We start from the raw sequence: 14,308 nt of genomic DNA on the forward strand, positions 1-14,308 counted from the left end.
CATTTGACATGGTGGATTTTATTCTGGCTGAGATAGAGGATGTGATCACTGACGGGATGGGTGTTGTGCGCCAGTTTCCTTATGCTCACTGCATCAGTTACATCTGCTCTATGATCATGTCAGCTGAGTCACCCATCAGCAGTGTCTACCGTCAGGATGAGGCTCCCAGGTTCCCAGTCTACCGTCCCACTGCACCACAGGACCGGAGGAGGGGTAGACAGAGCAGCTATGGCACGACTGTCAGCTGAGGTGCAGGCCCGAGAAGCAGAGGAGGACGAGGCACTACTAGCAGTAGAGGCACAGCTTCACAGAGGAGATGATGGGATTCACTGGTCTGAGCTTGAGACAGACTCCTCCGAGGATGACGAGTACTTTCCTGCAGCACCAGCCAGTCACGACCACGAGGCAAGAGGGTCCAGAGAGCCACGTCCATCATCACCAGCAGCAGCTGCTACTGTCTCAGAGTCCCAGGTGACTCAGGCGTCCGAGCTTAGCTCTCTCCTTCATCAGCTTGTCACTCAGCAGAGAGAGGATCGGATCGCGCAGGAGGAGGCCAGGAGAGCCCATGAGGCTCAGCTTGCAGCTATTCAGAGGGAGGCTGCCCGAGAGCGTGCTGCAGCCGAGGAGCGTTTTGTCGGGCTCATTGACCGAGTCTCTCAGAGGACAGATGCTCAGTTCCAGCAGGGCATGATGGCGATGTTCGGGATGATCACACTGCTTTACACTCACACCGGACTCGCCCCGCAGGGGCCAGGACTTCAGGGTGTTGGAGCACCTCAGCTTGCAGTCACTCCAGCTCCAGCCCCTACTGCAGCTCCAGCTTCTTCGACGACACCAGAGACCACGTTCTCGATGTCCGCACTTCTTGGGTCTCCTGGTCATTTGCTCTTCTCGCCACTGCCAGCGATTACGCTCTTTCAAGACTCACCGTTAGCAGTTCAGTCAGTCGCCCTCCTCGTCGTACCATAGGTGCCACCTTCAGGGGGACGAGGAGGAGAGGAGTCTATACTTCCGCAGTCGACGCAGTCAACGCAGCCGGCAGCTTCAGCAGTCACGACTTCAGATGTTGACACTTCTTCTGCTGACCCGGTTACCACTTCTACGGACCCTCTCCCAGGCAGTACCAGTACGAGAGCCTCCACGACAGCTACACCTCTAGTCAGCTCAGACCCACAGCTCCCGTCCGTCACCGAGGGTTCTCCGTCCGACACCGATGACGACGACCTGGAGCGCTTCCTCGCCGTGCCACGACAGCAGGACCCGTAGCTCGCATTTTTGGTGCTTTGATGCCAAAGGGGGAGAGAGTTAGGGGGAGTTGGAGTCAGGGGGAGGGTAGAGCTAGAGAGAGCTCGTAGTTACAGGACTTTGATGTTTTATATCTCATTTGATGTTAGTTCATGGATATGTACATTTGACTCTTGCGTATGCGGTGTTTTGAGACATATCTATGGATTCCGTTTGAGCCGTTGAGCTCTTTTGCTCTTTTTCGAGTTTGCTTGAGTTTCTTCTATTTATCTTTCTCGCTCTCTCATTATTTTTATGTTTGTGTTGTCATCAATCACCAAAAAGGGGGAGATTGTAAGCATCTAGGCCCTTAAGGTTTGTTTCGGTGATTAATGACAACCATTATTGTGACTAATGAGTTTGTGCGGCTTAATGAAATATTATCGCTCATTGGATCATATGTTAAAGAGGCCCCTCAATTTCATTATTCAAAAAGGCGATCTCGGTATTCAACTCAAGCACATAACAAGACTAAAGATCTTTCTAGTCCTAAGTGTCGCAAGGTTGCGAAGGACACTTAGGTTAGTATAGGTTTTATAGTTTTGTAGAGGTCGCACTATTAAGAGGGGTTAAGGCCAAGTAACTTGAGCATGGACATGGTCAATCAAAAATGGATGCACACTATGGTCACTCAGGTTCTTAGAAGTTCAAATAAGTGGTTTTCAACTTATATCTCAAGAATATTTGGATTTCATTCAAGACTCAAATCAAAAAAGGCAAAATCAGAAAAATTCTATACACCGGTTTAACTGACGGCTCCAATTTTCTATACGTCGGTTAAACGCAGCTATCAGAGTCTGGACAAGTACATACACCAGTTAAACCGACGATATTTGAAATTAACGTTGGTGCAGTTGTCCAGAACGTTGGTTTTCCAGGGTGTTTCAAGGTTATACTCACCGGTTAAACCGACAATATTTGAAATTAATGTCGGTGCAGTTGTCCAGAACATTGGTTTTTCTAGGGATTTATAAGGTTATACTCACCAGTTAAACCGACGATGGATTTGAGTTAGCGTCGGTGCAGTTGTCCAGAGAGTTGGTTTTTCAGTTGATCAGTGGACAACTACACTCACCGGTTAAACCGATGATACGTCGGTTAATCTGCCCGAGTTGTAACGGCTAGTTTTCCAAATGAGCAGTTTACATTCATCGGTTAAACCGACGATGATTTTTGGAGGACCGTCGGATTAACTGGCATTGCGTACTTTCCTGGCAGCTTTTCTCCAACGGCTCTATCCGCCTGAGCTGCCTATATATACCCCTCCAATGGGTCATTTTGAACGCTCTTGACACCAGGCAACATTCAAACACTCATACTATTGTTGAGAGCCACCTTGAGCTTCATCTTCCACACATTTGATCATTCAGTCATCCAAGAAGCAAGACTAAGGACTTGAGTAGAGAGAAGCTTATATGCATCCATTCTTGGTGATCGGTTCTTGCTCAAGTGAAGGCCCTAGCTTGTTACTCTTGGTGATTGGCAGCACCTAGGTGATCTTGATGATTGAGGTGTTTCTTCCGGAGCTTGCCAAGTTGATTGTGGGAGCCCGAAGAAGTTTGTACGTGGCTTGAGCTCCACCACGCCGGGATGGTGAACGGAGACTCTTAGTGAGCGCCCTCGTCTCGGTGACTTGGGAGGTGACAAGACTCTTAATGAGTGTCACAACGTGGATTAGGGGTGTGTGCCAACACATCAACACCACGGGAAAAAAATCCGGTTGTCTCTTGCCCACTCATTACTTTGGCAACGTATGCTATGGAAACCAGCCTGTTGTGAAAACCCGTGCAAACCACGATAAAAAAGTCATCTAAATTTACCAAAATAATTACACATGCAGATGATATGATGACACACGATCTTGTAAAATATCTTGTCCAAACTCGACTTCGTTTGTGAGATATAAAAATAACAAATTTCTAACAAATCATCTGACAGCTTTCTGGGTTGAAATTTGTTATTTTTATATCTTACAAACGAAGTCGAGTTTGGACAAAATATTTTACAAGGTTGTGTATCATCATATTATCTGCATGTGTGATTTTTTTGATGAATTTAGACGACCTTTTTGCCGTGATTTGCACGAGTTTTCACAGTAGGCTGGTTTCCATAGCATACGTTGCCCATTACTTTCAAGCACTTACTTTCATGCAATTATTCATGTGCTTGATCATAGAGATCATAACTTAGCTCTACCTTGCTTAGTTTCATATCTTGTTGTATCTTTGATAGCTTGTGTAGTTTGCTTAGTTAGCCGGTTGGTGAATTGAGCCTTACTAGTATTACATAGGTTAAGGTTGCTTTAATTTGTTTTAGAAATTTGTCACCCCTTCTTGGTCCATCGATCCTTACACATGGCCACCACCCTTCACGAACCCTAGCTCTGCTTTTCCAAATCCGTGCCAAGCTGTCACCTTCCTGCCTCCCACTTTCTTCTTAGTGCCACCGCGCCAAGTTGGACGACGCTGCAGGCTGTGCCGCGGCCCTGGCATCCTAGGAGCTCGCACACGCACCCGATGTGCCCACACACTGCACTAGCCGAAAGGCCGCACCATGCGCCCTCACAGCACCAGGAACACGCACGAACCACATCCGCAGATACCACGTTGCCACCTCACCGCCCGAGCTCGTCCTGCCCACGCACACGCTGCCACTTCGCCCACGCCACTGCCACGCCGCGGGCCTGGAGCATCAGGATCCCGTCCGCGTGCGCGCGCGTGTCCGCGCCAGCCAAAAGCCATGACTTGACCCGTCACTGGCCGTTCGCGGCTGTCTGCACCGCGGCCCTGGCTTCCCAGGTGCCCGCACGCGCTCCTATTGCCTTGGCGAGCCCAAGTGCTATCCTTTTCGACCTTGCCGCCTTTGAACTGAGCATGCACCGTGCCCTGCCGTCGTCGCCATGTCGCAACGTCGCAGCATGGTGGCCACACGCGTGCACCACGACCCGCACACGTGCATGTGCACACGCCGGCCACCGCGCGCATGAACGTGCACTCAGCCGAACGAGTCCACACACGCGATGCGCCTTGGCTCTTGGCACCACGACCCGACCGAAGGGCCCCTGTCTCACCCGTTCCTTGGACTTGCCCTAACACGACGGCCACACACTCAAACCCGCCGCATGGCCCTGCAGCCCCGGAGCCCCGTGCGCGCAACCTCGACCCCGCAGCCGCCGCGGTCCTGCCATGCTAGGGCCTGTGCGCGTGCTGGACAGCACCGCAGGGCCAAAGCCAAGCCTTGGCCTTAACGCATGCTCCGCCGACGCCCCACCATCGCAGCCGCTGCCTGGAAGCCTCACCCTGTTCTGGCCCTACGCTGCCGCCCTCGTGTGGGCGCCCGCCGGGGATCTCCGCCCAAGCCATCGTCGACGCCTTTCCATGGCCCGTCTCTACCTCGCCGCCTCCTCACTGTGCGTGGGCCAACTTCGTCCCCGACATCGCCGTGTCACTAGGATGCCATCCACCACCTTGATGCACCGCCGTTTTGCCCCGGCTAACCCTTGTCCTCGCCTCGCCTTGACCGGGCCACCGCCGGCTTGACGTAGCCATGCCGCTGCCGCGCCGGGTGCCCACCGCCGCAAACCGGGAAGACCCGAATCCCCCGCGTGCAAGCCACCCTTGGTCCCTGCTTGCCCGCGCCGTAGCTCCTGCTCTGTTCCGTGACGCCGCCGACGATACCGCCGCCGAACCCTCACAGCCGCGCCAGAGGAGAGGAGGCAGAGGAGAGAATGGAGAGACTGACCCATGGGCCCCGCTTGCCAGTGGCAGCGGCGCACTGACGCCCCCGAGCCTAGGATCCAGAGACGAGTGAGTGAAGGTGGGGAAAAGTGGTAAGCGCCGCCAGTTGGGCCACCTTTGGCCCAGTAAGCCAGAAACCCAAGCCGACCTGTTTCCGAAGTCGTAGACCAGGCCGACCTATGAGCCGCCAACCAAGCCGACCGCCTCCCAAGCCAGCCTACTTAGTCGGCCTGCGAGCCATCTCCTGAGCTGATCCATGACCACCAACCAAGCCAAGTTGGGCCACCAAGCCGGCCCAATTCTCCTTTTAGCCCAGTAAAACCTTAACTGTTTTCCTTTTTCTTGTTCTTAACCAAACCTGCAGGCCCCACCTGTAAGTCTCTAATGTGAGGCTGACCGATGGGACCCACTGACACGTGGACCCCACTCACCCGTTGACCGATCAACGGTCAATGTTGACTTGGTCAACACAGACGTTAGCAGGGCCCACTGCTGACGTCAGCAGAGCTGACCCCTAGTGACGCCATGCTGACGTCATGCTAGATGCAGGATCTGAGTGAAGGAGTGAAGGAGTCAGCAGAGCTGACCTCTAAACAACACTATATCTCAGAATTATAGGGCTAAATAGAAAGGAAACATATCTGGTGCAAACCAACCTCTCCGTGCAAATCATGCAAACTTCAATCTGAGCCATCGGATCAACATCCAAGAGGAGGGACGCAGGGGGTGGGAGGTGGGATTTGCAAAAGTATGATTTCCCAATCAAAGGGCGGGAGGTTAATTGTAAAATTACCCAATCCCCCATGCCCCTTGGATATTGACCTGGTGGCCCAGATTGAAGTTTGCATTATTTGCACGGAGAAGTTCGTTTGCACCTGATATATTCTCAAATAGAAAATACACTCTACCAAACCATCTACCTTGCCCTTTACTTTGATGAGACCTGCAAATCCCCTTCCCCACCACTACTCGAAAACATCACATTCATCGCTGGTGTTAGTACCTGCTGCATTTTGAGCCCGTACAAATGTGTGAATTTAGTACCAATCCTAAAAAACAGTGCTCCGAGTACCCATTTAATACCGGCTGAGAGTACTAACCGGTACTAACACAAGTCCTCTTACTATGGCTAGATTCCCTGGAGGAAATTTAGTATCGGTTAGTGGCTCCAACCGGTACTAAATTGCATATATTGAACTTAGTAATGGCTGGTGGCCATGGGTAATCAAAAGGTTTCATGTGCTATCCATACCACATTTGTCGAAATAATAAGGAATTCTCTAGAAGAAGCAGTCTACACGTCCACCTTATTGAAAAGAGTTTCTTGGATAACTATACTCTTTGGACCAAGCAAGGTGAACCATGTGGACCTGCACATAGATTTCTAATGTTCACAGCTTGAAGATATCAGTTTATTTCCGGAGCTAGCTGACGTCTAGATAAAATGTATTAGTCTTTGATCTATATACCATCAAGACGTATTAGACAAGTCCCTCGTCAGTGCATTTCTTATGCATGTGTTTCCTCTAATTTTTGTATTATAGCGCTACTAAGTCTGTGTTTTCTCTTTTGTTTTGTATCATGTAAGATGAAGATGCAAGCATGTTGATGAAAGGGTACAATAACATTGGCTTCATGGACCCGGATGTTATAAATGTAAATAGTGCAATCAAATGGCAAAATTGGACCGAGAACAATATATTCAGGACCTTGGATACGCAGCATACTTGTACATTTATTCTATTGCCATACAACTTCAAATGAGTCCGTCGACTATTTTCTCATCCCTTCAATTTGATAATAAGTATACACAACATTTCATCTATACATGCCAAAAAGTCCCATTTTTTCGCGACCGTGCCTGAGCACGTTTTTCATTAAGAGGAAGAGAAGCAAATTACAACCTACAAGTTGCCAAAAATACCCATAGAATTGAGAGCTATTGCTGGAGTTGAAGCAAATTTAAAGACTCCTAAAAAATAGAGACAACCTTTAGTTTTAATTTGGAGGGTCTGATTTAGGAGCTACGTTTAAGTTAGTCTTACATTTTAAAATGTGGAGAGTACAATTAAATAATGGTTAGTATGCTGTCGATAAGACAAAATAAAATATTTTGCCGATGGTATATTGTAGCGAAACCGTCGAGAGGCGGCTTTGCTAGCTATCTACTATCATCGACATTGAATCAGCTACAAAACACAAGTACGTACATAGCATAGCACATTTGTTGACTTTGCAGATGCCCTTATTGGGTTCCGGATTCCACCCAGTTAGACCCGCTACCGACCACTTTTGCGACATATATATTTTTTTTGACATATATATAAAAGTGAGTCCACACCCGTTTTCCTCGTCCCGGTCAAATCCGCGCACCAACACACTTGCAAAACCGCCATCGCCACTGCCGATCGAGCTCCGCACGACGTGGCGGCAACCAGAAACCTACCGCGTCCTCGTGCCTATATATCCAGCAAACGCCACTCTGCTAATCGATCACTGTTCTCCAACTCCTCCCCCAACCCCCCTGATGGCTGCCGCCGCAAAGCTCGCCATCGTGGCGCCGGGAGCGCCGACCACGACGGCGCGCCACCGAGCCTGCGCGCCCCTCGCGGTGTCGTCCGCCACTCCCGTGACCTTCAGCCTCAGCAGCGTGGCGAGCAAGCAGGAGGTCATCACTTCATCGGCGACGGCGGTGGTGCGGAAGGAGGCCGTGGCGCCGCCCACTACAGGCGGCCACGTGGAGGCGGCGCTAACCCCGCCGCCGCCGTCGTGCACGTGGCAGGAGGTTCATGGCGCCGACGACTGGCGCGGCCTGGTGGAGCCGCTGCACCCGCTGCTCCTCGCCGAGATCGTCCGGTACGGGGAGCTCGTGGCGGCGTGCTACCGGGCGTTCGACCTGGACCCGCGCTCCAAGCGGTACCTCAACTGCAAGCACGGCAAGAGGCAGATGCTGCGGGCGGTCGGCATGGACGGCACCGGGTACGCGGTGACCAAGTACATCTACGCGGCGCCCGACGTCGTGCTGCCCATGGGCGCCGGCCGGTCGTGCAGCAAGAGCCGGTGGATGGGGTACGTCGCCGTAGCTTCGGACGAGGAGGCGGCGCGCCTTGGCCGGCGAGACATCCTCGTCTCGTTCCGCGGCACGGTGACCGGCTCGGAGTGGCTGGCCAACTTCATGAGCGCGCTCGCGCCGGCGCGCTTCGACCCCGCCGACCCCCGCCCGGACGTGAGGGTCGAGTCCGGGTTCCTCTCCCTCTACACCTCCGACAATTTCTCCGACAAGTTCAGCACCGGCAGCTGCCGCAACCAGCTACTTTCCGAGATCTCCCACCTCGTTGCCAAGCACAAGAACGAGCGCATAAGCATCACCCTCGCTGGCCACAGCATGGGGAGCTCCCTCGCCCTCCTCCTCGGCTACGACCTCGCCGAGCTCGGCCTAAACTCCTACCCCAATGGTGGCACGATCCCAATCACCGTCTTCTCCTTCGCCGGCCCGCGCGTCGGTAACCTGGAGTTCAAGAACCGATGCGACGAACTCGGCGTCAAGGTTCTAAGAGTGGTGAATTTGAACGACCCGGTGACCAAGATGCCCGGCGTTCTCTTCAACGAGAGCGCTAGAGTTCTAGCAGGGCGGTACGAGCTGCCGTGGAGCAAGGCCTGCTACGCCCATGTCGGCGTAGAGGTTGCCCTCGACTTCTTCGTGGCTGGCGACATCGCCTGCGTACACGACCTGCAGGCCTACATTGATCAGCTTCTCAGGTGCACCAACGGCAGCCCCGTTGCTTCTGATTCGACAATGGAAGAAGAGGAGGAAGGAGGTATGTTCGAATTGTGGAGATGGAAAATGGCGGCAGTACGCGCTGGTGAGTTGATGCAAGCGCTTGGGATCTGATCAATATATATCTGATGCAGGCAGTCCTGAATCCTGATGTGTTCCTTCTATCGTGATCACGGCTGGCCTTTTCACCGCCGCCTCTTTCCTATCCTAGATGCGTATTAAAACTAGGATAGATCTCAACTGTGAAGTTCAAGAGCTAAGGGACCCTTCTAGCGAATTTACCAAAATTCCAACTGTTCATCAGGCGCTTTCACCAGAGCTTCACCCTTCTATATATTATGTGTAACCTTGTACATGAACATTGATAAACGAAAATCTATAATATCTCATTTATAATTGGAATTCTTTGAATCAATTTAATTCTTGCTAGTAAGAGTAACTGATGGAGAGATTCATCAACGGAACTTTTAGTTTGATAGAATATATGCTTATTCAGAGTAAATACTTGAGCTATTACAACGAAACATTCAACAAAGATTTAGTTGGCACAGGTTGATCATAAGTCCATTAATTCCGTGTATGCCTCTTTATGCAAGGAAAATGTTGACAAACAAAATTTCAGTGATGTAACAGCTGCTATTTCACCATAGTTTGTGTTAAAATTCAGTAATTTTCAGGTTCTTCCAAAATGTTATATATGGTTTCATATATATACCTCTAGAAAGGGAAATCAAGATGGGGTGGGTGTGTGTGTGTGTGTGTGTGTGTGTGTGTGTGTGTGTGTGTGTGTACTCCATACACTAAATTAAGTGGATCTGTATATATGTTGCTCCTGCCAATCGACCTTCCAGTGCAATATGCTTGTTTTATCGAATTTTTTTATATGAATGTTTGTCTTACCATTTGAGGAACCTGTATCTATTCTACGATCTGTTTGCACCTGTGATCAATGAAATCTGACCAACCTTAAACAAACATGTACACATAAAATATACTAGTAAACAAAAAAAAAGAACTTAAAAGGTACATGACATAAACAGAGCATTAGTCAAGAAATGTTCAAAAGAAATTTCATATGAAATTATTAGATATACACTACTACGAAAAGTTATTTTCAGGGGCAGACAGGGGGTGGCCCGCCCCTGTAAATGAATTTCCAACTGTCAAAATAATTAGCAATTTACTTTTTAATTTGTTTCACGGTGTGTTTTAAAATTTGAATTCCTGCTATATATATCTACCAAGCTAGGTCTACATTGACTCATTCGGATCCAACACTCAAATAACAAAACAATCAAATTTCATAAGATAAAGGAGTAGTGGTACAAGATGTTCAATGATAATAGTAGCGGTACATCCATGCAAATTACAAATTTGAAGCTACTGAAATGCTCGCAACCGTAGATATCTAAGATAGTTGAGGTCTCTAATCGTCCAGCCTAGAACTTCATCAAAATATACAAGAGCACGAACAAGTGCACTCTCCTCCGCTTCCCAATGCCTACCACATATAGAACTACAAATATCGAACAATAGAGTGTTAGGATGACTTGTCCTGCAACAGGAGAGCTTTGCTTGGAACCTTAAATCTCTTCTAAAAAATGGCTCTCCACCCATTTAAGTCAAATCTAAGTTGTCCATGACTTGATTCAGAATTACCCGAAAGCTAACTGCCGCAATTGTAAATTCGCCATTGATGAGATCCTGAAAGGTGATAATAATGTTATGAAAGTTGAAAGAACAATGCAACTTTACTAAAGTTAACAATGACTAAAAAGAAAATGTCATACTCTGTCTTGTCGATTAAGCCGAGAAAGTCTCTCCATAGTCAGAATAATATTGTTTTCTCTCGTCTGTAGCTGCTTAATTCAAAAATATGAAATGTCGGGCACAAAGTACCCATGATCCTTAAGCTGCTGCAGGCAGGCCTCCATCGCTAGTCTCTCATAAGTTATCCAAATCTGCACCTCTCCACCCATTGCGGCAATTGAAACCATGGGTATCGTTGTGGAGATTGGATCCTCTCCTGGTTCCATGGAGGAGAAATCTACATGTCGAACAGGTACTTGAAAAGAAATATTTACCCTTTTGATATCCGGTTGCCGAACATGCTTGAGTCGAACCACAGGAGTAGTACCACCCAAACCTTCGACAACATCTTTAAGCCATCTAATAAGGTTGATAAGCTGCATTGTATGTGGGCAAATTTAGAATTTATTGAAGTGTAGGTAAAAATATATGAAAATAACAAATGAATCTTACAACGTTTGGAATTGTTCCACGCGTTCTATCACCCGGAGGCAAGGCAATGGCTTTATGGAAGAGTATGCCTGGCTGTTCGGCATCACGATCGTCCATAAGCCCACGACCCCTACCACTACCGCCACCACGACCACCACCACGAAACATCTAACAGTATTCACATTGAGTAAATATGAGTAATGAAATTTGTAGTGTAACAGAAATTCACTAATTCATGTACTCCCATTCACATGGAATTGAAAAAAGTTCTAACCCTCATCCCTAACCCTAACAGGGGATGACAACAGGGCTCCACATGTTCTACCCTAACCCTAACATGGCTGGCTCGGCGTGGGGACGATGCGCGGCAAGGGGAAGTGGAGGGGGAGGAAGGGGAGGGAGCTCACCACGTTGAAGAGGAGTCGGAGGAGCGGCGCTGGAGGTCGAGGCGGCAGCGGATCCGAGGAGCGACGCCGGAGGTTAGGGCGGCGGCGGATTCGGCATGGCGGCGGCAGCGGCGGAGGAGGAGACGATGATGCGGAGGAGGAGGAGCGACGTCGGTGGAGGCGGCGGCGCGGAGGAGGAGGAGCGGCGGCGGCGGCGCGGAGGAGGAGGAGCGGCATCGGTGCTGGAGGAGGAGGAGGAGGAGGAGGTTGGGGCCGCGCGCGGAGGCAGAGGAGGCGGCGGCGGCGGCGAGCGGGCCAGATGAGGAGGCGGCGGAGCGGGAGGTGGATGAAAAATTTCTGTAAGTCTTGGTATATATAGGAGCCTCATTTGTAGGGGCGGGTCGGACCCCAATCCGCCCCTACAAGTACATTTTTAGGGGTGCGTCGGGCCCCCACCCGCCCCAAAAAATATATTTGTAATGGCAGGTGGGGGCCCAGCCCGCCTCTACAAATATTTTTCCAAATTATTTAGAAAATTGGATTAATACAAATAAAATAGTAAAACACATGATAAAATTGTTATACTTTTATCATAGGCATATTGTGATATATGTAACATAGGAAAAATATAAAAATCATATATCAGAGCATATAATGAATAAATGTTTTGAAACAACAATGTATACCTATGTCACATTACTATCTCATACAATTTAAGGCTAACTTTATGTTTTCAATACTCTTTAACACTAAATGTGTTGAATTGTATTTTTCATATTTTTTTCTAGTTCTAACTGACAGTACATGCTTATGGTAAAAATTGCACGCTTTTTTGAAGTATTTTGCATCCCCATTTGAAATAAATGAATTTCCGGAATAATTTAAAAACTTATTTGTAGGGTCGGCTCACCACCCCAGCCGCAGATTACTGAATAGTCCATTTGGAAAAATTACATGAATTTTACCAGCTACAGATTACTGAAAATAACTTTCAGCATCTACGTATCTTATTTTTCATGTACGTGACTTATTTACTTTATATATGATATTAGGCAGTATTGCCTAATTATAAGTAGAAATCAAAAGTGCATAGTATATCTGTGTAAAAATGAAAATAATATTTGCTCAATACTGAATGTTTCCAAAATATATAATCATTGCTAATGACTTGTTTGTTATTTTTAACATGGACAAATATATGTTTCTGATGGTCGCAAAATAATCTCTTTTTTGTACACTGAGATTGGATAATCGAATATAGTATACATAGAATGGTCTCGTGCATTTTATATTACGTATCCATCACTTTACCGAGTGTAATTGGGGCTTTGCCGAGTGTTTGGGACACTCGGCAAAGAGCCTGTGTCCAGTAGTGCATAATCATACAATTCTGTCAGGTTTATAAAATAACATGGTGAAAATTATCCTTTTTGTCAGAGCTGTGCTCTTAGAACAATTTGCAATGTTCACAACGTGACATTATGAAGTAATATATATGTGTGTACTCGCCTCTTTCTTTTAGGGTATGTACTCACATCTCAAACGCACTAAGCAATTGTTGGTCTCAATAAAAGAAAACACTGAACAATTGTTCATACACAGGCAACAAATAGAGTTAATTTTCTTAACCTACCTCACTTGGAGGCAGCAAAAAATAAATTTAGTCGATGGGTCCACAACCATATGGACCTACTTTTGCACGAATATAATCCAACCATCTCATTCGACTTTAGAGAAAGATTCAATTCATCATTGAGGCGACGTGACCGTGTGGAAAGCTCAGATGTTTGAATCAGAAAACCGATGCCAGAAACTTGTCAAGGCATATACTAGAATAATGCATAATTTGGCCAGAGCCATTAATTGTTCTCGCTGAAAGCAAATTAAAGCAACAACCAGTCGCAGGAGCCAGCAGCTAACTGACACGTACTGCCCGGTCCGACTGCAAACGTAGCTACTGCTGTGCAAGTGAGGTGTTTGGTTTTTTTTTTTTTTGAAAAGTGAGGTGTTTGGTTTTGCACCACAAAATGGAGACACGAGATGACAGATCAATTTCGACATTAATCACTGGCGGCACGAAAACGAAAAGAACATTCGTGAAATTGCCCCTCACGTACGTGACGACTGACGAGAGAATTAGTGAGCTGGTCATAGCTAGTTTAGTTAGTTATTAGATTCTGTGTGCAACGAGAAGATGGTGGGAAATATATATGTCTTCGCAGGATTAATTGGGTTTACATGAAACAACTTTCGTTTGGTCGAGACACATGGTGGTATGTACGATTTTGTTTCCTTCCTGAGGAATGAATACAAATTTTGTATTTACACGTATGATTCGGATCAGTCTCGAACATTGCAGCATATATAATTTCAACAATGCAACTGTATGTTCAAGTGCTTAATAAGTCCTTGTAGCCCCCACGAGACTCACACCCGGCCCAACTAATACGACCACCAACGATGACAATGAACATACGGATGAAGAAAGGATGTCATGAGTTAGTTGCCATGGCAACATGTCCATGTGTTCACACAACTAAAGTCCTTGGCTCGTCGCAGCGTAAGACCCTCCTCCGTACAGGTGGTGTTACAGCATGTTACGCTATGCTCTGCTTTCGTGATTCACGAAACGGTATTATTATGGTAAAAAAGTGTGTGTCATTAGTCGTTATAATTTGTTGGCCATGCATGTACGCTTCTTTTTTACATGATGCTGGACGCTATGAACACGTTTCCAAAAGGGACGAATCAAAGTTGTCCAAGTAGGGATAGATTCCATGTAGTCTTCTCACTGTTAGAAAAATTAGCATTAATACCAATCATATGGCATGATTATTTCCGGTGAATATATAATAAAACTAATAAATCGTGCAACGAATCAT

At 47.7% G+C, this 14,308-nt stretch overlaps 1 protein-coding gene across 1 annotated transcript; it reads left to right on the forward strand.

Annotated features, from left to right (window-relative positions):
• Positions 1-7,548: 7,548 nt before the first annotated feature.
• Positions 7,549-8,913, forward strand: LOC120645583 (phospholipase A1-Ialpha2, chloroplastic-like). The gene has a single exon (XM_039922365.1). The coding sequence runs from the start codon at positions 7,549-7,551 to the stop codon at positions 8,911-8,913; it is 1,365 nt and encodes a 454-aa protein (XP_039778299.1).
• Positions 8,914-14,308: the final 5,395 nt, after the last annotated feature.

The sequence above is a fragment of the Panicum virgatum genome, chromosome 8K, assembly GCF_016808335.1.
Source record: "Panicum virgatum strain AP13 chromosome 8K, P.virgatum_v5, whole genome shotgun sequence".
NCBI classification, from domain to species: Eukaryota; Viridiplantae; Streptophyta; class Magnoliopsida; order Poales; family Poaceae; genus Panicum; species Panicum virgatum.